The sequence below is a fragment of the Coturnix japonica genome, chromosome 2 (assembly GCF_054131305.1).
Source record: "Coturnix japonica strain WE chromosome 2, WE-NBRP24, whole genome shotgun sequence".
NCBI classification, from domain to species: domain Eukaryota; kingdom Metazoa; phylum Chordata; class Aves; order Galliformes; family Phasianidae; genus Coturnix; species Coturnix japonica.
Genome location: NC_140664.1, coordinates 29435898 through 29460192, shown reverse-complemented (window position 1 = coordinate 29460192; position 24295 = coordinate 29435898). Strand labels below are relative to the sequence as shown.

Below are 24295 nucleotides of genomic sequence, written 5' to 3'. Positions count from 1 at the left end.
GTTTGCTATTGAAACACTGCAAAAAAGTAAGGCATTCCAACCAGCTTAGGACTTCTTCCTGAATATCATCATTCAAGGATCAGACCCTGTTTTTCAGGTATACACGCTGTATTCTGGACTCTGAATTTTTCTGAATCATTTGAATAATGTCATACTAGCACCAGCAATAACAGCACCAGAGACCAATCCCTGCCCAGGAGGCTACAAACAAACCCAACAGAGAGGAGGGGTAGGCAGCACAGCCAGGACAGACCTGCATGCAGGACTAAGCCTCTCTTCCATGCTGACAAGTTACTGCTTGAAGTGGTTGTGTATCATTGAGCAGCGTGCTAAAACAAATGCCTCACTTCCAAATTGTTGGAGGAATGTAACTACTCAACTATCTAGCATGGAAACGTGCAGTGAAAGCAGAAGAAGAGATGTGAAATATATACTGGAAGTTAGCTTAAGATCTGAAAAGAAAATGATGTCTCTAGCAGGGAACGAACTGTTAGGAACTACTTCTCAATAAGGATGGATAAGGCCCTGGGCAACCTGATCTAGCTGTTGTGTCCCTGTTCATTGCAAAGAGTTGGACCGCATGGCCTTAAAAGGTCCCTTCCAAGTCTAAGGGTTCTGTGATTCTATACAGGAAAGAAGAGGAAAAAAAAACCAATAGTATTTAAGTAGATGAGGAAAGATATGTAAAAGTGGCAGAGAGAATCAGATGGAAAGAAGAAAACACAAAATAGATAGGGAATGCCTGGGCTTTAAACAGAGAGATACATAAAGTTGTGCGTAGCATGAAAGAGATGAAGAGGGAATGATTTTCACAGCTCAAGACACACACAGAAATCATCAGGTCTAAAAAAACAAGCCAAAGGAAATACATGCTTTTTGAAAAAGGCGTCATTAAATTGTGTAACCAACTGATCCTTGTGGATGCCAAGTATTTCAATGGGTTCAATAGCGATCATACGAATGCATGTAGAATACTTCCATTGGCAGCTACAAAAACAAGGAGTAATAGAAGTTTTGATGCAATTGGAAGAGTCAGAAGCCCCTCAGCTGTTGCTCACCAAACATGGGGTGAATGGAGCTGGCTGACAGCTCTCTGTCTTGCCTTCCTTTCCCACAGATCTGTGAAGCCATAGCTCTACACAGGCATGCGGGCTCTGGGTTTTCCCAGGACAGCAGCTCTCTGCAGAGCAATGCAGCTTTAGGGCCTTGGAGACAAGAAGTCTGCTGGCCCCTACAAGAGGAACCTGCTTAGTGGGTGAAGCAGCTTCCCACGGCCCCACGGCTTCCTGGGCAGAGCAAGACTGAAGGAGTGAGAAGGGGCAGGAGGGATGTGGCTGTGTCCACGTCGCATCTAGAAATGATACAGCATTTCCTTCTCCTTCTCAACCTTCTCCTCTAGAAAGCCAAGAGCTTTCTTGACAGCACAGTTTACAATGTCTGATTTTCTTTTAAGATCCCAGTGCCAAGAGTTAAGATGATTTACATCATTCTCTCCAGGGTGGGGCACACTGCATCCTTCATTCAGTTAGAGGCTCCTAATAACCCCCATGCTGCTGAGCTGCGTTTACTGCTATAAATTAAAAGGCTTCCATTTCAAATCTCTTCAGTTCTCGAAGGAGGGCAGATCTGGGGGTACAGCTTCCAGTCCTGAGGGGCTCAGCTGGTCTAGCATGACCACAGCTCCTGGCTCTGCATCCTCCTGCAGGTCTGTATGCAGCCATGAAGGAAAGGAGAGCGCCCGACCTCCCACCTTCTCAGCACAAGCACCATGCGCCTCACAACCCATTCCCAAATGCATTTACATTGATGCAGAGCCACATGGATGGACTTGCTGCACTTCTGCCCTGCTGGTCAGTGCAGTGCTGCTGAGCTGGGAGCAGGCCGGGCGGATGCTGAACCCGCCCACGACCATTTAATGAATTCCAAATCAGAGCACGCTCACAGCTAATAATGTGACCCCGCTCGTCTGCCATCCCTCACCAGGACTACCCCAATCCAGATGTTCAGGACAAGTTGCCCAGACTCCACTAAAGTCCCAAGACATTCCTGAAGAAAAGCCTTTTTTAATTATTCTTCCAGGGCTAAATTATCCTGCTCCACAGTGCTTTCCAGCAGACGAGGGTAAAACAACCCAGAAGATACCAGAGAGAACATATTGCAGACAGCTTTCCACAATCACCCTGGAACTCCCTTCTACTACATGAAAGTGGGCACATGCTGAAGAAAACAGACCCCTCTGTATTACTGAAGGCAAAAAACTATAAGCTGACAAGTTCAATGTGTTTTTTTTTCCACTGCAATTACTTTAACTGCAGAGTTCTTCTACAGCATCTAAAGGGGGGTGTCCACAGCCAACGCTCCTGCAAAGCAACGCTCTCCTATCGGCAAACAAAAGCACATTTATTTTCAGCACAGAAAACAGATTTACGGGATCATCATCTCAACATCTTGTTCTGAAATCACCAAAAATTGCTGGAGATGAAAAGAGCAGGTTTTTTTCCTTCCCCCCCCCTCCCCCCCCTTCCACACACAAGCAAAGAAATCAGCATCTGCCACAGCACTGTGTACTTGCCTGCAAAACCACGCACAGCCAGCAGATCTAATTTGAGGCTTGCATTGCATTCTGTACTCTGTTTTTAATGCAAGATGTTGCAGCTTGGGAACAAAATAAAGCTCTAACAGTGAAGATCTACATCCTGCTCTCCCAAACATGAGTGAGGAAATAGTTTCCATCCCAACAAGATTGTCTTTTGAGATCTGCAGAATATCACTTCTCTTAAAAAAATAAATTAAAAACTAATAACAAATAGGTCAGCAGCAAGACCAAAACTACAAGGAGTTGTGACTAATTTAATTCAATGCTTGGCTTTCTGAGTTACAGCAGAAATGCTGCTTAGGAGGAGATAAAAATATATACTCTTCTTTGCAGGAAGGGTAGCAGGACTGAGGGCTTCCAGACACCCAAGTTCAAACCCATCTGCCAGAAAGATTGTGGTGGCCCCTAGCGGCTGTTTTACCCCCCCACACCAAACTCATCACACGCTGGGCCCAGCAGGTTCCAGATGTTCCACCTCCCACCAGCATTTTCCAGGTCACCCACCTGAGAGGGGCAGCAGGCGAAGGTGAGGCAGGCGTTTGGTCTGGATGATTCTAAGGTCCCTTCCAGCCTTACCATTCTGTGACTTGTCGGCCATCCTGTGTGCCAGTCATGCAACCTCCACCAGTCCTCAGCAGGTGACCTGACAGCTACATCTGTCACTGAAGCAGCTCTGGTTCTTAGAATTAGACAGTCAATGGAGAATATATAATGTGATTTCATCTCAAGCTATGAGTGTCTCAATGGTAACTGACCCAGCTGTAATGAACCTGAGAACAAGATGTGTCTTCATGGATGACTGGTCACGTAGGATTTTAAAATGATTAAATTGTTCTTCACAAGGACTCTGATTTATCCAGAGCTGAATACGGTGATTCTTCAGTCTGTTCTCAGCCCCTATTCCATACGGGGATCAAACTCATCTGAAGGCAACACTTATGCCACAGATTTTCTGCAGCTGGTCTTCACTTTCCCTTAATTCGGGTGAAAGCTTCCTACTGCCTGGCCTACATCGCCAGTGGTTGTCCAGTTGATGGTAGGTGGAAAACTCAGCCTTGAACTGCCGACAAACGTTGTACAAGCTCCAGCTCCAGCCTCAGCTGCAGCGTATTTCTCTTCAGCCTAAGGTTGACTCCTGGTTGCATTCACCCATTACAGAGAACAGTGAGCATCTCTCTGCTACTGGTGCAGCTTGACTGCAGGCAAAGCTCCATCATTTAACAGACTACCCAAGCACAATTTTAAGTAGATACTCTTTATTATGATATCCAGGAAAATGATAACAAGGTGATTGCTTATTACAGCTTCCACAGATTGGGGCTCGAGGCCGCATTGTCCTGGGTACACACGCACACACACACACACACACACAAGACAACTCTTGCCACAAAGAACTTACAATCTAAATAAACAAAACAAAGGTAATGATGAATCGAAGAAACAAAGAGGAGGAATCACCTGCATGAGAACACAAGGTAGTTTTGGTTTGGCTTCCAGCCTCAAGTTCAAGAGTTGAAATTCCTATCCCATTACAATGTTCCCATCACCACGGGCTGAATTTGTAATCAGTTAATTACAACGCGAGATACATTCTTCAACATTCATAATCAACGTACGAAGACACAGACAAAGATCAAAGTCCTTGACCACGGTTTGCCAATACCTTGGTTGTGTAACAGCAAAACTACTTTCTACAGACACAGAAATCCTATGTGCCCAGTTTCCTAAATGAGAAAAGCAGTAACAGTGAACGGTAATACAGAAAAATTGGGACTAACAGAAACATCCAGGAACACCATTTTTTCCTAAAGCAGTCAGGACTTCTGTTCCCCCCCCCACCACCATTTCAGTATATCGTGTTGCATAACGTTCTTCTGTTTGGAATAAAGAAATGACAATTGCATTGTGCTGCATGACAGCACCCGACCTTAAGTGTTAACCGCAATAAGTGAGAAGAAAAAACCGACCACTGAAAAGCTACCAAACTATAAAGCTACGCCTTCAATGCTCTGATTCTGCAAAAAGATTCTAACATAAAAAGAAGAAAAAGGAGTTGTCATTTCTGGCACTCACATCACAGATGTTCCATTCTCGAGCTGGATACAAATAAAAGTATTTGCAGGTACCCAAAATAAAAGTGACAGGACACGCTGCGCGAGATCAAGAGCGATCATCTTAGATCCAAAACTAGGGAGCACTTTATTTCTTTCAACTTGAAACGGGAGTTGTTAACTTTTTTTCTTGTCGACATCAAAAGAAACTTCCCTAAGAGGCAGGAAAAAAAAAACCTACTGCAGCTGCAGCCCAGGACTCCTCACCCATCACTCACAGAAGGGGAACCGACAGTTGTAGATGCTAATAGTAGTTCTGTTTCACGGACAGAAAGGCACTTGCTATCTGAATGTGAGCTAAATTCAAACACCTCACCTGAAATACAAGTTGTATCAAAATGCTATAAAGAGTTTCAGTTCCCATTAAAGGGGTTCTGATGACACCCTGTATATTGCTTTAATGTGCTTCTTTCTTCTTACGTGTCTGCTCCAGAAACGCTCAGGCACTGCTTCTATTTTAGTTCTGAAAAGTATGCCAAACTCCTTAATGCGCACAGAACCAGGCTTATTAGATCCTAAATTGAGTAGCTTGGGGAGCAGTGAAAAGGGAGATAGCGATGAGAAGAGGGTGTGCCCACCACAGGGATCCACCACCACCACCCACAGCAGAAAAAGAAAACGAAGAAAGCTACTAACAAAGCCAAGAACGACCACGACAAAAGCCCAAACAAACAAGCAGTATAAGAAAGTCAAATACAGCAAACATGATAATGGATATCAGTTCGTTCAAGAGTCCTTTTCAAAGGATCATGCCAAAATTTCCACCCTCCCAGACTAAACTCTGTAGGACATTGTCACACCCAGTGCAAGAAATAACTTAAGTACTTGTGTAACAGGATAACTATTATTGAACCTATAGGCTTTAAACTACTAGCCACTAGAATGCAGTATGCTCTGTATGCTGACTCGCACCGTGCCTGTAAATCAGCATGACTGCCTACCTGGTGTTCTAACTCCTCCAGCACTGATGCTTTCCACAAAGAACCATGAGGCCAGCAATGACCAACACAAAGAGAGCAGCCAGGGAAGCTACTTGTTTCTGCCTTCTGAACACAGGTCAAGGGCTGAGTCACAAACAAAACAAATATGAGTATGACCTAGAAATGGGCTACCAGCTTCCTGAAAACAGAAAAACTAACTTCAAGACAAAATGAACAACCCTCCCTCCCCGATTCCTCAACAGAAGGACAATGTGGTTCTTGCAAAGCTCTTTGGAAGACCTGCTTCAACACAGAAAGGGTTCACAGTGAAAGGGAGCTGTAGTTTCCCAGCTGTTAAGGAAAGTATCTTGGTCCTTGATCCAGAAGAAATTCTGTTTTTGGAATTCCTATTTCTACACTACCAGTTCCACTGCTTGGAAACCCATAAACTGAGATGGATAAAATGCTTTTCACTACAGAATACTGATTGTTTCTCCTTCACCAAAATACCTGGCATAAAACCATAAATACTTAATCAGTTTGGCATGTCAGAGCTACCAGAGAGCCCAGTTTCCTTCGTGTATTGAAGACTGGAAGCCCTTCAATAAGGTCTTCCAACTTACACACAGTGTAATCTGTCATCTGCAACCAAAAACGCAGCTGAGAAGGGTAGCTGCCTTACATGTTGATGCCTTACATCATGCATGCTTTTCCAGCATCTCTTCTTCTTGCTTATCTATAAAGATTTGTGTACCTCCAAGGATTACTCTTGGGCAATTAATTCAGTAAAGAAATGACTAAGCAAACACGTCAGTTTACAGCTGCATGGACCATGCAACGAAAAAGGTTTGTGCTAGAAAAAGAGAAAGGGCACAATCTACAGTATTTTAAGTTTATCACGGCCATGGAAGCGCTCCTTCCCTGCGACACCAAATTTGACTCCCAACAAAACTAATTCAGGTGCAGTTAATTTTGCTACGTTATTCGCCAAAAGGGCTGAAAATGTACATTAACTCTTTCTATAGCAGCCTGATTATGGAAGATGGATTACTTTTACCAGAGTACTAAACTACTTACTAGAATTCAAGGTCGTGTAATTCCATAAGCACAACTTATATTTCCAAAGAAAAAAGCACTTCAGAAAAAATACCAGCTGCTGATATTCTAAATACATTATCCCAACATACTTCATTTACTTTCAGTGCATTTTAACACCACAGCCCATGCATTCTCTCTGCACGAATCCCTTCCCTTCCTTGATCGCTCCTAAGTTCGGGCACGGGATGGCACAGAAAGCAGCTGGTGAAGTGTCACCCTTGCAAGTAATTTACACATGGGAAATCACTCTTTGTAAGAAGTTATGGGGAGAAAGTGCCTTGACAAGAGCAAAAGCTGAAAATGAATGTCAGCAGCTCTGCACTCCCTGTTTACGCTTCAAAGTTGCATGAAATTATTTAGTAACAGTAAAGGCCCGGCTTTGGTAAATTAGTTCTGGCACATAAAGCAAACATACATTTAGGGCCAAAAAAATAAAGAAGACTCATCATCATCATTAGCTGCAAGTCTAGAAAGAGTTCTTCCAGTGTTGGGGGAGAGAGGTATGACGATAACATTAACACCCTTAACCACAGTCTGTGTGGATCATTCACTTCACTTCTATTTACTTGGACAAAGCCTCCTCTTTGTGGGATCTAGTAATTGATCAGGATAAGCTGCCACAGCCTAAGCAAAAAGCATTTTATTAGGCATAGCAGTGTAATAACAAACTCTTCAGTTGTTCCCATTTCTCATTATTCTGATACCGTAACTTTGAAAGCATTATTAGACAACCGATCTTCTATCCTAATGAATCCCAGACTACACACAGAGCGATGAAATGTGATAAGGTTTGAAAATCAGAATGTAAGCAACAAAAAAGAAGTTATCCAAACAGGCAAGGATAATCTTATGCCAAAGCAAGTAACAAATTGGAAAGCGAAGTCTCAAAACGTTTTAAATTCACAGAGGTTTTCACCACAAGGTAGAAATTAAAACATTATTGCTTCTACAGGAAGTCAGGAATGACTCCTCCAAAACTATCAATATGCATTTTTAGCTACGACGTGAGAAGATGAAAGAAACTGGCATCCAATGCTCTGTTCAAACTCAAGAGAAATCATTCTATATTACTTGTCGGAAAACAACAGGTCCTATAAGGCAAAGATGAAGATTAAGCCATCATGGAATCAAAAATTCTTTTTGTAAAGTCCCAAGGCCAAGAACATCCAAAAGGCCAACAGGAAACAAAAAGCAAAGTCAGTAACATTAACAGGCAAGAACACGCTCTCCTCAAGTGTCTGGAAGTGAATCTGAAGTTCACATTTCAAGACTCCCGTCACAAAGTATGAGCTTTACAAAAGCAGTTTGCCTTAGGGACACAGGAATCACAACCCTCAGACTCCAATGTATCAAAGAGCAGAAGAAGTACCTTAAAAGCTCCCTTTATTACTTCTTTCTCATCACTTATGACTCTGACAGCACCAACACAACCAGATATCAGACACCAACACAACCAGATATCAGACTCCAACTTGATTTACAGTCAAAGTACCAGACAAGAAGCTTTAAATGTTTGCCCCTTTCGGCTTAAGGTACAACTCGAGAGCAAGGCACACAGAATCTATGCATGTCTCTGTTAGAAATATCAGATGTGAAATGTGACTTTGTGCGGCACTTCATTTATCAATTCCCTCCACATTTCCGCATTCCAAATTTCCAGTTTTAAGGTCAGGTTTGACAGACCCACAGTTACATCATTTGAGTTTTCTGTGTTCTTTTTTGTCGGATCAGTACATAAAAATAACAACACCTACTGAAGTAGACTGGGTGCATTAAAGGGCGTGCTGCCCCACAGTTCTCAAGTTCACTAAGCTCAAGTCTGCCGAGTACACCTCAGGAGCTGTTGAAGCAAGTACTTAAAACTGTGACTTGAACTACCTGGAACATGTAACAAATTATACGGTAGTCACTCTAAGCAGCGCTGTATGACTGAAGAATGGATAGTTACATGTAGACAAGATTTTGTACTAAAATGTTTATTCTGTATAGTAAGCAACCAAACTGTGTAAGATACAGAATGCAGCTTTTTGTTGGGTAACAAACTCAACTATAGTAACAGTTTCCAGTTAACCTGTTTATCAGTTTGATTGCTTCTAATTACTCCTATTCAATCCACAAGCAGTCTAACACTGGGGTTAACCTGAAAGCCTGATTTAGTAACTTCTTGAGACTGAATAAAAATCTTTAACTCATTCCCAAGTCGAACGATTCCCACTGCAAAAGGATACACAAGAAAAACATTAACTGCATATTAAATTGGAAAATTAACTGGACAAGGCTTCACATTTAATACAATTATGAAAGACAGATAATGGAAAAAATCTTAAATCCAGATTCTTCAGGCTGTAGCAGAGGGCACACACAATATACCAATTTTAAGAAGTTGTAGCTTTTAAATATTCTTTCATAAAAATATATATATAGGAGAAATCAAACTATTTCCTAACAGAGGCGAAACAAGGCAAAGCGTTTAGAATAAAGGAATGTTTGTATAAACTTGATCCACTGATCTAACAAATTCCCTCTTTATGGAGCATTAGATGCCTCCCCACCTAAAGCAAACAACACCATAAGAATCTCCACCTTCTAAAATCAGAAAGACAGGCTTTGAAAGAAGGTCCAGCACACAGTAACTGCCCAAGACACGCACACTTCAAAAGCATAGACTGGAGTTAACAGTGCTACTCAAATCAACTCTATGACGTACGCCTTTCCCTTCTAATTTCCAAGTGCTAAAGCTTTATCTCAGAAAGGTTTCTCTGTTACTTCTAAGACACTTCTAACCAACAAGCAAAAAGACTCCGCAACATTTCCAATGAGTTCAGTTTTGTTTTAATGACAGGGGGCAATTCTTAGAGCAGACACTGTGTAGCTAACAACTACAAAATAGAAGAAGTTTACTGGTGCGGTCTTAGAATTCCAATTTAATATTTGAATTTGAATCAAGGTAATTAACTTAAAAGTCAGAGTATCTGAAAATGCACACTACATTTTTACTTCCATTTTGTAATATAATCGAAGTTTTGAAGAACTAGGAAAAAGCGAAGTTGGAAAACAGTATATATCACCAAGATTACAAAAGACTGGAAAGAAAGAATACATTGCATCAGTGATCCTCATTACGTGAAGTGATTTCATCACAGTAAGTGTTTAAAAAAGTGTCAATGTTATTTAAAAAGTGTTTTGTCCCCCCCACCCCCCAAGCGCTTGTTTGAAGACAGATAAACCTTTTCTCTTAGTCAAAATGGCTTTTAAAAAAAGTTTCACAAAACAATAGCAATAATCAAAAAACCATGATTTGTATTTCCTTTAATCCATTACATCGCTAGTGCTGAAGGGCCATCCATGTAAAAAGCAGATTCTTTGGGGACACTTGTCAATTAACTTAATAAAACCCAGTTTTACGAGGATTTATCCTTCCTGCTACGAGGCGAGTCTGCTCCATTTGAGGTCACTGTCCCATTTATTCCATTTTCTACAAAAAAGAAATAAAAAAAAAAATCAAGTAGAAGACACTTTATTATTTTACTACATTTGAGTACATTCTAAACTGTCATTAATATCTCTGATGCATCTTTTTTTGTTAAATCTCATAATTACCATTTATAACACGAACCATACCATTCATTACCAACCGGAACAGGTTGCCCAAGGAGGCTGTGGATGCCCCATCCCTGGAGGCATTCAAGGCCAGGCTGGATGTGGCTCTGGGCAACCTGGCCTGGTGGCTGGCGACCCTGCATAGGGTAGCCTACAGGTAGACCCTGTAGCAGGGGGGGGTTGAAATTGGGTGATCATTGCGGTCCTTTTCAACCCAGGCAATTCCATAACACAGCACTACAATGAAGCTTTTACCAACTGCAAAATATAAAGTTTACTAAGACAACTGAAGCATAGTTTCCTGACATGGCCAAATACCGAAATGTTTGTGTTATATATATATATATATGATAAACTGAAAATCAAGATTAGCCAGATAATCTCTGATAAAGAGAAATATTCAACCTGTAGTTAAGACATGCCTGTGAAATTCTGGAGTCAGCTGGTACACCCCTTGTGTTGGTTTTCATTCTTTTTCCTATTTCATTTTTTAATGCCTAAGAAACTCGCACTCCTTTACTCACCTTTACAAGCCTTTTATACATGTAGAAAAAAATTAAGGTTAATTAAGCATACACTTAACAAAAAATACGCAGAGGTCATTTTCTGAAGAAAATATTTAAATAGATGGACAGAAGTAAAACATTAGTTATAAGAAAAGTATAGAAGGAGCTCAAGCGTAAGACATCTAAGAACAAGGCGAGAAGCTGATACTATCAGCAGCTCCCTACTTCTATCCCACTTCTGGATCAGCTCAAGAGTTTTAATATAAAATAGTCAACAAGTGGTATCAATGCATAGCAAACATTTACTCTGAACAATGACTTTGGTCTATGGGTCTATCGTGCCTTCATGAGAGTCAAAGAGAGCAATGTGATACCACTGTGAATAAAAGTATACCCTCTATTTAATGACACCACAACCCATGGAAGCACAGCTGCTTCCTGACAGTAACCGAATTTATAGAACAGATCAGAAGAGCAGAAGTGTGTAGTCAGCTGTTCTGCTTGCATCTCTGCTCAACTAACTTGCACCACCACTCTGATTTCAAGTGACTGCTATATCGTCCTGCACAAATAACAGGTCAAGTTCATGTTTTCCATCTCCAGAAGTGTTGCAGATCACCAGTGGGAGTGGCCAATCCACAGGAATAACTGCAGATATTCCATCTCCCCTCCTTTCCTACACCTGAAGCTCCCATGCATGCTAATAAGCAACTGAGGTAAAAAACAAGAACAAAAAACAAACCAATCAACCAAACAGTAGCATGAGTGAGAAAGAAACCGGTCACAGGCTTGAGCAGTCATACAGGAATAGTCAAAGTCTCTTTATTTGGCTGTAAATGACACCAACATCTCAGGCTTATGTCAGGTGATCTTCGGGTTCCTCTCAAAAAAATGAGGTTATTCTGGATTTCTAAAGCTCACAAGAATCAAGCTAGATGCGAACCAGCTGAGATCACATTATCTCAACAGTTAAGTCAAAACAAGTAAAAAGAATGAACAAATCAACAAGTCAGTGAGAAATCAACAAGTGCTTGGGCATCTCACACACATCACCAAAATACTTCTGCTATTATTGCTTGCTTCTGGCACAGCCTAAAAGAAAGGCATTTTGTGCCCTGGCTCTCCAGATGCAGCCTGCTACACTCACATACAGCTGCTCCAGAAAATAAACATCAAAAAAACCTGTTTGAAATACAACTTAATTGCATGTAGTAGTTCTCAGAAAAAAAAATGCCATGTCTTGTGCAAGTGTTCTGAACAAACAAATTCAGCAGGACACCTACAGGTTCAATCGATAAAAACACCACTCAGTTTTTTTTCTAATATCACAGAGTGGCTTAGCTGGAAGGGACCCCAAGGGTCATCAAATTCCAACCCCTGCTACAGGCAGGGCCATCAACCTCTGGGTTTAATACTAGACCAGGCTGCCCAGATCACCATCCAACCTGACTTTGAACACCTCCATGGTTGGGGCATCCACAACCTCCCCGGGCAGCCTGTTCCAGCACCTCACCACTCCCTCTGTGAAGAACTTTCCCCTGATATCCACCCTAAATCTTCCCTCCTTCAACTTGAAATCATTTCCCCTTGTCATGCTATTATCTAACCTTGTAAAGAGTTGAATCCCCTCCTGTTTGTAGGCTCCCTTTAGGTACAGAAAGGCTACAATTAGGTCACCCTGCAGCCATCTCTTCTCCAGGCTGGACAAACCCAGCTCCCTCAGCCTCTCTTTGTAGGAGAGGTGCTCCAGCCCCGCAGTCATCTTCGTGGCCCTCCTCTAGACCCTCTCCAACAGCCCCCTGCCTCTCTTGTGTTGGAAGCCCCAGACCTGGATACAGTACTCCAGATGGGGCCTCATGAGGGTGGAGCAGAGAGAGAGATCATCATCTCTCATACTCCACCACATGTATATTTTAAAAACCTACACCCTGCCCCCAAAAACCCAAATCGACCTGAAAAACAATAAAATAAAAATCAGAATCAAAAGCAGAAGAGGTCGGCAACAAGCAGTTAGCAGCAAAGGATCACATGGAAATAAGCTTTTGAACTGACTGAGTTCCAAAGAAGTTTGGGAATTATTCAAGCTAACACTTAACTATACAGAAGCTCAACTGTATGACAGATTTATTTACATAAACTGAGTACATAATTTCATCGGAGGAAAAGGCAGACTGTTCACTTCTCATTTCCTATAAGAAGAGTCTGACACAAACCAGGAGTCATCCATTCATTTCCAAAAACTTTTACAGAAGGTTAAATTAGTAAGCAGTTGTTACCTATGCCTTTAAAGAAGCATTAAAATGCTATTTTTAGTAAAGACAGCCCAACGTGAGCTTATTTAGTGGATCTTCACTCGGTGGCACTGAAAAATATGCTTGAAATTCACTGCAAGAAAAAAAACCCCCTAAAAGTGATCTTGAGAATATCTAAAAATGTCTGTTCCCTTTTTATATCTGAACACAATATAAGCAGGACAGATTTCGTGCAAGTAATAAAATTAGACACAATAAAATGCAGTGCTGCATTAACTGTAACAGTGACTCCATCATTCCATCAACTACAAGAGGAAGCCAAGCTCACCATTTATAGATCAATCCGAGGTGTTTTTTTTTAATCAATAAAATAAATTAACCAATACTGCTTCTGTAACTGAACCATCCCATCTGAGTGTGAAACACAGAATTTTTTGAGCAATTTTATCCTAAAAGGTTCTCTACTATCTGAAGGTGCTTTCAAGACACCAAAGAAACAGGAAACTTGAAAATACAAACCTCTTTCTTTTCTGGAGGTCTTTCCTTTAGCTGTGACAAACTTCTTTTTCACCGATTGAGGCTGAGAAGAAGAATGCTCTCTCCATCTCCGAAGTTGGAAATTAATGAATTTCCACATCATAAATGCCTGAGCCAAGCAGATGGAGGCCAGTACGCTGATTCTGAGGAAGAAATAAGTACAGGTTTAGCAGTAGGTTCACCTTGTTGTTCAAAGGCAAAAGGAAAGCAAAACAGCACATCATACAGTTTGTTTGTATATCAGAAATGGCCTTTTTACTTTGGCTCTTCCAATCTAACAGCTGCTCTTTCTGGATGACACATCCAGAAACTCGAGGTACCCTCATCTGAACATGGGTCTTCCAGTTCTGAATATTTGGACTGTAAGGTACTGTGGATACTGGCAATGTTTTAATAAATTCCTTTTCTGCTTTTAATTCATAAAAAGGCTGAGTGGTTGGCTGAATATTCTGCATCAGACAGCAGCAACAATAAAGCAGCATAATAAAGGCAGAAAAAGAGGTGAGAATCTTCAATGAGATCCAAAGATGCTCTGGATATGATGTCCTGTCACTGCAATTATTTATAGCTCAATTTAATAACTCTAAGATGTGAGAGGCATCTCTACAGTTGCATATTCCTTTTAATCTTGTTTTATTTCCCTAACTCATAATCAGTTATAGATTCCTCTGTGACAGACTGTAAATTCTTCCATTCATTTCAATGTGACTCACAAGTGTTTTTATCTTCCTCTTTTTTTAACCAAAGCCATGCCCATGGATCCCAACAGGTGCATGAAAACACTTCACCATTCAGTACTACCAACATTAACACTATGCAGGTTTAGCACACATCACTCTTAGGAGACATTCCAAGTTTACTGTACCTAACAGCCAGGATATTGAAGTTTCCAGTGCTGAAATTCAGCTGCTGATTTTCTGCTCTTGCCAGACCAAAGCCAAAAGTGAGGACCGAAAGAATCAAGGTGAGAAGCCTTCCCAAAACAAAAAGGACTGCCCACAGTGAAAATCTGCAAAGAGAAAGACCACAAACATGACATGAATTCTCTGCACACAGCGCAAGTACTAACAAGGCAAATATTTACTCTGAACTCTAAGAACTCATCTGAGAATTAAGAACTCGACTCGATCATTTTTCACTTATCCTAATCTTGTATTTTCAGTTATTACAGGAGATAAAAATTAAGAAAAGCTTCAGTGAGGACTTCTCCTACAAACCAGGACTTTGTATTGGAAATTATTTTCAACTCAACAGAAAGTGCCTGCCATGGCTATCAGAACATGAGTGTCTTATTAGTTTATTCAGAGCTGCCTGCATTAGCAACCCAGGCTTTTGCCTTCTGTACAAGACACGCACCTGGAAAATGTTTTATTTTTAATAGAAGTAGTACAAGATGTAACTTTCTTCTATGTAGATACTAACATCTACTTGTATGGGTGAATAATAATAATAATAAGAAGAAGAAGCAAAAAATTAACAGTTTTTTTTTAGTCTGGAGGACAACGGCCTCTAAGGAAATACAAGACAACCTTCCTTCTAATTCTGGCTTCTGCTTAGTTAAAATGCAAGACAGAGGTTACGTGAATTTGAAAGATGCTGACTACTTACCCTTTCTGGTATCTTTCATCACTGAAGTAGAAAAGACGAGATATGTGGAAAAGAAATTCAACGAAGTAATGCAATACCAGGAGGACAAGTCCGAGATGGGTCAGGCTATTAAAACAAACAGAACATGCATTCAAACGTTTTGTTACACGTTTAAGACAGTGAATGAAGACAGTAAAACTTCAGAAATGACTTACTTCAAAAGATAGGCTCCAGCAATATGAAAGAGATAAAGTCCAATGTAGACAATTTGGCGAAAGATATCCTCCTATTAACAAGAAACAAATAATTACACATTACACACAGTGCTATACGATGTTACAGTACAGACTGCTTTCTAGTCCTAGAAATTGTTGTCTTCTCATCTACCCCATGTGGCCTGTTTCGGCACTGAGTTATTCAACCTACATCACGTAATTCTACACTACTTACTTACCAATAGTATACAATATTTTCGATGTACACCTTTGTGAGAAAATGCATTTGAAAATGCTTTTCAAAAGGTAATTAATCTCTTTGTTAAGACTTACTGAACTTGTAGCAGTTATTACAATACATAATTGGTATGAGCTATCGTGTCCCTTCTGTAGTTTGACACGTCTGCTGCCATTCTGATTCTATCAGATTGTTACAGGAATAAAGTAAAAGCCTATGAACCAGAAAGAAAAAAGGTCACAACTGTTGTTACGCATCTTAAAAAAATCAAGACCGTTCATGATTTTGTGCACCGCTGGCAGTAAATAGAATAACATTACTAAGCATTGGTATCAGGTTACTTGGTCACACTTCAAGCTTGGTTTGAGTCACATCCATTCAAACAAACGCTTCAGAAAAACTAAGTAAGGAAAGAAACGTGAAAGAGAATACATAGAAACACCACCCGTGAAAAGAATCATAGAATCATAGAATTACCCAGGTTGGAAAAGACCTTGACGATCATCAAGTCCAACCACAGCCTAACCATAGTACCCTAACTCTAAAAACCCTCTGCTAAATCATATCCCTGAGCACTGGGAGACTCAGGGAAGAAGACTTACTGAAGTATACGGTATCACAGTATGAGTATTCATTCTGAAATGGTATGTAGAACATATTCTTTTGTGCTCAAGAACTCTTAAAGATTCCCTGTGCTTCAGGTAAGAGGCTTTCAGTTTTATCATACACATATGTAAATTCAACCAACCAAAGAAACACAAGAAAACCTCCTGAAAATGTAATCTTTTAAGATCTACACCACATCTCCAATGCTTTACCTCAAAGCTGACTGATGCACAAAATGAAACATGCGTTACAACACCTAATTACATAGAGAGAGGGAATATAGTTAAAAACCTATTCTAAGTGATCCTAAAGACAACAAAAACAGGTTATGTCAGAGAAAACATGAGTGTACTCACTATAAACACTCCAGTTCTCCAAGTACTATCAGAGCAAGTCTTTTGCACTTTATCTTCAGAACAAAGGTAACATTTAAATAGCCTGTACTGCCTGCTTACATAAACTGTCAGACTTAAGGCCTATTGCAATGACTCAGGCGGAGCTATCCACCACTATACAAAAAGCTAAGTTGAGAATCTCCACATTTTCCTTTTTTAAATGTCAGAAGTAGAAACAACTGGACCTGAGCAAAATAAGCCAATTCCTGTGTGAGAAGTAGGGCAGCAAATCAAGACCAGAGAGGTGAAACCATGATTAAGGGGGGGCGACAACTGGAAACTTGATAAAATAAAACAAACAACCTTAAAACGTAACCTAAGAGCTAAAGGCCCAAATGACCAAACAAAACACTACTATTAAGTATTTCTGCCACTTACGGCAGCTTTCTTAGAGTCACATTAAAACAAACAGAAAGCAGAACCAACCAATACTTAGATATTAATTTAAATTCTGGAGATATCACTGCCCAAGCATGGCAATACTGGAGCATCAGCTGAAGTATCTGCAAAACATCACTGCTGATACTGTGCTCAGCATGAAAACAATGCTTCTCATTACTACTTTCCCAAGCCTGCTCTAGGCCCTGGAGTAAAGACCTGTGGTTACCTAACATACGTTTCATTTCCTCGAATAAAGCAGAACCCTGACAGCAGAGACTCAGTGTAGTCACAGAGCAACAAGAGTTTTTAAAAGGAAGTCGTGCATGCAAAATCAACCTCAGCAAAGAACATGTAAAGAGACTATTTAAGTTGGTCAAGAAAGGCAAAAACTGCGCTACAAAAATCTACAGTGAACTCAATGTTAACAGTTAAATTCTGAGAAACACAATGGACAGAACTCTCATGAGGCAAAGATGCCGTTCAAACACTCACTACAACACTAACTAGAAATCCTGCTGAGGACAGTGGCATTTGCAACAAACCCCAGTAGTTAATATTGCTTGGATTTAGCACGTTATTCACTGCTTCCATTCAATACCTGTATTGCGATTCCTGAAGCAATTCTGTATTTCAATGAGATTATTTGACCTCATTGCAGCCTTTCAATACCTGAAGGGAATTTACACCCAGGAGGGGAGTAAACTCTTCGAAAGGGCTGACAATAGCAGGACACGGGGAAATGGTTTTAAGTTAAAAGAGGGAAGATTTAGGTTGGATGTTAGGGGGAAGTTCTTCACTAGGAGAGTGGTTAGGCCCTGGAACAGGCTGCCCAGGGAGGTTGTGGATGCCCCGTCCTTGGAGGTGTTCAAGACCAGGTTGGACGGGGCCCTGGGCAACCTGATCTAGTAAAGGTGTATGTCTGGTGGCCCTGCCAGGCAGGGGGGTTGGAACTACATGATCCTTGAGGTCCCTTCCAAACTGGGTCATTCTGCGATATTAAGACAAGTAATTATAGGAAACAAGAAAAGATTCTAAAACAAAAAAATCTCCCGTACATTTGTTCAAAGGAAAATTCAAGTTCTTTCAGTAGATGGGATATGCCAGTGATTGCTATTTACACAATAGATACACAGTGATTTTACTTCAGAAATACAGGGTTTAAATGAAATCAAAACCTTTGCATTCTCACAGGTACATCCGAGCACCCAAAATTCCAATAAGGAAAAGCTTAAATACACAGATAAGAAAGGAGTTGGAAATGGAGGGTAACACACTTTCCCAAAGAGATGAATCTCTGCTATTCGGGCTGCTTTGTTTGGAGTTCTTACGTTAACGTTTTGAACTTACTTTTTTAGTTTTCTGGAAGTATAATTCGGGAAAAGCATGAAACCAGTATGCCAACTGTAAGATGTAGAAAAACTTCATTTGAAACCTGTACAATACAGCAAGAATTGAAGAATATTACTTTCTCTTAATAAACTTCAAACACTCCAGAAACTCTAGTGAATATATTTAATCACTCTCTCTAAACAAAAAACAGATCCTTGTTGCCAGTCAGCTTTGTTCTCAGAAAGATCAAATAATAAAATTCACCGCAGCTTCATTCTATAAATAAACATCCTACATTAAGATTACTGTGTACTGCTGGCTGACAGAAAGTAAAGCTCCTCTGTCAATACAAACAAGAAAATAAATCAGTGACAAATTTCATGTCAGCCTCGTTATTCTATGCAATCTGTATATGACTTCAAAATGCCAACACCCCTCTCGTCCCCCAGAACCGTCCTTTAAGGAAGAGGCCTTACGGAATCAGAGTGTGTGGGTAGTCCCTCCACAGAGAGGTTGGATCTGATATGTAGTTCTCCTAGAAAACAAAAGCACAGCTTCTGAAGTCACACAGCGTTGATGTTTCCTAGTTAGTAATGATGAATGGACACACACACGTGTATTTTTATACATCCAATGTGCGCACATATAAATACCGACACAACCACACACAAGTAAAAGCTGCAGATCGATACACTCACAAAATGGGAACAACTAAACACAAGTGTATTAGCTAAAAGGGAAAAAAAAAAAGGCACAATCCAAGTGCTCATAGAAGAAAACATTCCTTCTGAGATGGAGGTCACTTCATCACCACAGACAGAAGTCTTCCCTTGTAAACTGCTGACAAGCTTCAAGCTTAACTAAGACAAGGGAAGTTTTTTTAGCTTTTAACTTAAACAATAGGTTACTCCCCATAAGGAAAGAATAATTTAGGAGTTTACAATGAACCAGATACTTCTCTGTAAGCACCTGTGTAAATGGGAACAAGGGCTGGCTCATGACTTCTGAAAGCAGAAACTGGGGTGAGTACGAACACAGCCCAGTGCTAGCACAGGGCATGGCATCTGACAGGGCACACTCACCTAAACCTACAGCAACTTGTCTGCTGCCCATTCCTTAGGCTGACAAAATGTGTGGCATAACTAATATGTTAAACATTTATTTCACAATAATGAACAATCACACAAAAAACTATGGAGGATGAAGCGTCCCAATAGAGTTTAGAAGTCAGTGCTTATAACAGCAAATTCAGTTCACTCAGACGGAGTAACAGTAACACCACAGGGCTTCATGCTTAGTTTTGATACAACTCATACAGAGTTCTGAAACCGGCCCCTGCTTTAATATTAAAATCAGCTGAAGCCAGAATAAGCTGGAATCTTATTGATCTTCTAAAGTTGTAGTCTTCATAAGAAACACAAGAAGCGTACTTACAGAGACAAGAATACTTGTGCCCCAGACACAGGAGAAAAGGTAGAACGCGCTGAGCTGGCCAGACTCATTGAACTTGCTATGCTTCGTTTTGGAAAAGTGCATTTTCCTGTTAATTTTCTGAAACGAAAGTCCACTGTTATTTATATGTTCTTGTACTAAACATCACCTGTTACCTGCATTAGAACATCTGGATGCTCCAATGAATGCCTTAGCATTTTAAAAGGTAAACTTTAGCATTAAATTATTTAAGTTAACGGTCAAAGTCTGACTATTATTGTGATTAAAGGAATTAAGTCTTTTGTACTTACATCCAATACATACTCCTGAATAATAGCGTGTATGATTATTGCTACGAGCATATAGAAGAAAATCGTAGCCAAGTCTTTGATGCCATAGTGATAGAGAGAGATTGTTTCTGCAGATTGTTCTTCTAGAAGACAGAAACAGAATTAACTGTTAGTTAGGCACTGATACAGTTTTATGGCCAACAAGTTTGTTTCTTAACGTGAAACCTTTCAGACAAAAGTCATTTGTTGTCAGCTGAACAAATCTAAGTCCAATTAAACCACCATCCTGAGCTAGGTCACTAGACTCCATTTACAGTAATCTTCTCCATCGCATCAGAAACTCAATTTGATTTTGGAAGGATGTAATATAAAAATGGAAACTCAAGTGCACTTAGGAAGCTTAGACAAATGCACTGAAAGGGAACTATAAAATTACATTCAACTAGCAACCCTCCCCCAAACTAAGTAGAACAGATCATCACTTGCATAACCAGAGTAAGAATATGAACTTATTAACTAGTGAGACTGAGCTTCAGGATTGAGAACGAACCCAGAAGAGCAGAAACATTTTCCCCAATGCAATTAAAACTCTTAAAACTCTTTCCTGTCTATTCAAACTCAACTCTTTCCTGTCTATTCAAACTCAGTACCTTATCCTCAGTTTAGGGCATACAACACGTTAGCGGTATCTGAGGATACAACCCCATGACTAACCAAGCACCTGCAAGGCACATACATACCTGTGGCAGGAATGGTAACGTTATACTGAAGAGTGACAAAAATGACAGCTGCTTTGGCTGTAATCTGAAAAAGAAAAATGCACAAGTGCTGTAGAATCTCACCAACATAAACTAAAAAATCTTTGTTCTGAAGTCTTTTTGGGGCAGGGAGATGATACCTTCACCAAACGAAACAAAAGCAGCAATTCTTGTTCATCAACAACAATTGCCAAGGGTAAGACATTTCACTACCTGAAGATCCCCACCACATTATTACAATGATTCAAAGGAAACTGGATTTCTTCTGAAATCTTTACTTTTTTTTTTCCCCACTGAAACAGCACTGTCAACAAGCACCAGGTTTTCTTGGAACCGTCTCTGTGTAACTTCTGAGAACCCAACTAGACTGACAGAATTGGTTCAAATGCCCAGGGCTTGCTATCCATGGAAGGAGACTCCAGAGGACTCACAGCACCAGCCAGTTCTTACGTGCCATGCCAAGGCTCACTCAGCTAACACTGCTCAGCTGAGCAAGGCCAAGGCAGCATCAATACCGTACCGTACCAGCACTGACTGTGGCAGGTGAAATCCAAGGCCTGTACATAAGCATTTCTGAGACCCTGGCAATCTGCTAAGCCTCACCATATGTATAACAACAGAAGCACATGGTCCATCTATGCCAAGACATAAAGTAAATGTCCTGAAGTGAAAATCTGGAGACTAAGACTTTGGCACACCTAACCCACCCAACGCTACCAGCAATGTGGTAAATAAGCAATAAGCATACACACATAGGAAGGGTTTAGGTCTGTATCTTTAACCTCAGTCTCCACAAAACCACACTGTAAGGTCTGGAGTGATTTCTAAGTGACTTCTGATAGTAAAACCACACAAAGCAGCATCTCGGTGTGTCCTATCTTTACTTTTGAGATGTTGGGAGGTTTTCAAGCCCCACCGTGCCCCTACACCTAAGCAGTACAAAGGCTGGGTAAAACTCTGCAGAAAGCCATCTATCTGCATGGGTAAAACACCCACTGGCTGGGGCTCTGAAGAGCCACAACCGTGCCAAGCGGACGTGTCCTGCTGCGATAGGGCACGCTGGGAACACCTCACGACGGCTCTCATAAGGGAAACCCAGCACGGCACACTCGGCTCAGCACACCCACACTGGGTTTCTGGGTTACTCGGAGCTCCGCAGGCCGCGTGGGCCGGGCCGGCCGCAGTGAGCCGGCGTTGGCCGGGTGATGCTCGCCCCTCGGCCCGCTTGGCGGCCGTAGGTACACGTCACCGCTGGCCGCCCTTCCCCCTGCGGGCTGCGCGGCGCCGCGCGGCCTCACGGGAGTGGTAGTGCCGGCGGGGCCGTCCGTGCAGCGCACACAAAGAGCGCGGTAAGGCAGGGCAGGGCCGGGCCGCGCCTCCCCGCCGCCCCCCTCCGCCTCCCCCGGTCCGAACGCGGCCACACGCCGCGCACCCCTCCCTCCCCCGGCCGAGTGCCACGTAACCCCGCCGTGTGGCGGTGCACGGTCCCGCTCTAGAGGAGGCTGCGGCGGGCAGCGCGTCTCCGCGCCGAGGCGGCGAAGAGGGCGTTCCCGGAGGGGCCGGGCCCCGGGGAGCGGGGACGCGTTGCCCGCCCGGGCTCCCCCCCGTACGGCCGCGATCGCGGCACCGCGCTGCCGCCCGCCCCCGGGCCGCACGGGGCTCCCGGCGAAGGGGGAGGAGGGAGCGGGAGCCTCACCTCGAACATGAGCCCCAGCAGGAAGATCATGGCCATGCAGGACACGATGTCGGCGTGGTTCTGCACGATGAACTCGTGGCTCAGCACCGGCGGGTTCTTGTTGCTCTTCTTGCGGATCGCCATGGCGGGCCGGGAGCTGGGCGCCGCCGCCTCCCCGCTGCCAGCACAGCTCTCGCCGCGGCCAGGAAGAGGCGGGGGGGAGGAGGCGGCCGCGCAGCAGAGGAATGGCAGCAGCCGCCGCTTCACCCCGCCCCGCCCGCCGCGGCCCCGAGCGGCCCTTCCTCCGCTGCCCGGCCGCTGGGAGCAGCCCCCGTCGCTGCCCGCCAGCGCCCCTGCCGGCCGGAGGGGTCTTCGGCCCGCTCGCCCGCCCGCGGGGAGGCGGTGGCTCGCCGCCTCGCAGCCCCCGACGGCGACGTGAGGGGCGGCCGGGGCTCCTCGGACGGCGCTACGTGGCTGCGACCGCCTGCCGGCCTGCGTTGCACAAAGCCGCCTTCGGTTTTCTCTTCCGCCTCTCTGGCGAAGTTTAGTTTCCATGAGGCCGTCGCTAGCTGGTCGTCGGGTGAACGGAGGATGCCGTTAGGAAACGGCATTCGTTGGGTTTGTTTATGGTTACGGCCTCGGGGTAGGAACTAACAGCAGGTTCCTGCCAGCCCATAGCACGGAACAACACACATCCAAACAACCTGGAGTCCCAGGACGAGAAAAGTTACCCCATTAAAAGGGAAAAAAAGCCCCTAAATCAGAAATATGGAAGGGATCGAGCATTTTTAACAGCCCTAAATGAGTTCATGAATAAAAGCTGACAGTACAAAGCAGAGAATGCCCTCAATGATGCATTTTAGTATTACAGGAAATCATCAGACATCAGGAAGAACTTCTCGATCACTATCAGTGCTGATAAGATAACAAAAGGTGACAAGGAATTAAAAATGCATCCTGCCACTTAACATCTGCTTGCGTTAGAAAGACAATACTCCAACTGGCAAGAACTGAACAAAATAATAAAGAGGGATGAGGGAACGGACACGGGGAAATGGTTTTAAGTTGAAAGAGGAAAGATTTAGGTTGGATGTTAGGGGGAAGTTCTTCACTAGGAGAGTGGTGAGGCCCTGGAACAGGCTGCCCAGGGAGGTTGTGGATGCCCCGTCCTTGGAGGTGTTCAAGACCAGGTTGGATGGGGCCCTGGGCAACCTGATGTAGTAAATGTGTATGTTTGGTGGCCCTGCCAGGCAGGGGGGTTGGAACTACATGATCCTTGAGGTCCCTTCCAACCCGGGTCATTCTGTGATTCTGTGTGATTCTGTGATCTGTGAATTAAGCAATTGTGAGAAGGGCAGGAGAAGGACTGAGGATTCTCTGGGTTAAAGAAGTTCCCTGAAAACAACGGCAAGACAAGACATCTTAGGTTGATCACTTGCTGGAATCTGTAACATTCATCCATCAATTTTCTGAGAGCTGTTTAGATTGACAGTGTAGCTGCACTGTACTTCATTAGGAAAAAGGAAAGTGAAAACCATTCAGCAGCAAGAAATAAGGTTCTGAACTTGGCACACAGGTGCCACCTAAAATCTCACAGTCAGCAAGGAATCTTAAGGCTTGAGCAATGTCACAGATGCAAGCGTACGTCTTAGTGCAAACTCTGCTTTAAACAATTCAGAGACACCATATATATACCACGAAGGACACAACAAGTCTGGTCAAGCTGCTGTTTCCCTCATCCCTCAAGAATTCTGGGTGTTGGCTGCATCA

At 42.6% G+C, this 24295-nt stretch overlaps 1 protein-coding gene across 1 annotated transcript; it reads right to left on the bottom strand.

Annotated features, from left to right (window-relative positions):
• Positions 1-3835: 3835 nt before the first annotated feature.
• Positions 3836-22809, bottom strand: TRAM1 (translocation associated membrane protein 1). Its single transcript, XM_015855718.3, has 11 exons — positions 22547-22809; positions 20833-20896; positions 20114-20235; positions 19806-19922; positions 18848-18906; positions 18390-18474; positions 15423-15493; positions 15229-15333; positions 14486-14629; positions 13603-13763; positions 3836-10200 (listed from the first exon to the last, which is right to left on the bottom strand). Exons 1-11 carry the CDS (start codon positions 22667-22669, stop codon positions 10127-10129), a joined length of 1125 nt encoding a protein of 374 aa, XP_015711204.2. The 5' UTR covers positions 22670-22809; the 3' UTR covers positions 3836-10126.
• Between the last annotated feature and the right edge of the window lie 1486 nt (positions 22810-24295).

What these genes read in the sequence shown, in the direction of transcription:
- TRAM1 (XM_015855718.3), bottom strand. Translation starts at nt 22,669, where the DNA reads ATGGCGATCCGCAAGAAGAGCAACAAGAACCCGCCGGTGCTGAGCCAC. An exon ending in TGCTGGGGCTCATGTTCGAG is followed by an intron (nt 20,897 to 22,546) that starts GTGAGGCTCCCG and finishes TTTCTTTTTCAG; the next exon opens with ATTACAGCCAAAGCAGCTGT. An exon ending in TACCCACACACTCTGATTCC is followed by an intron (nt 18,475 to 18,847) that starts GTAAGGCCTCTT and finishes TGTATTGTACAG; the next exon opens with GTTTCAAATGAAGTTTTTCT.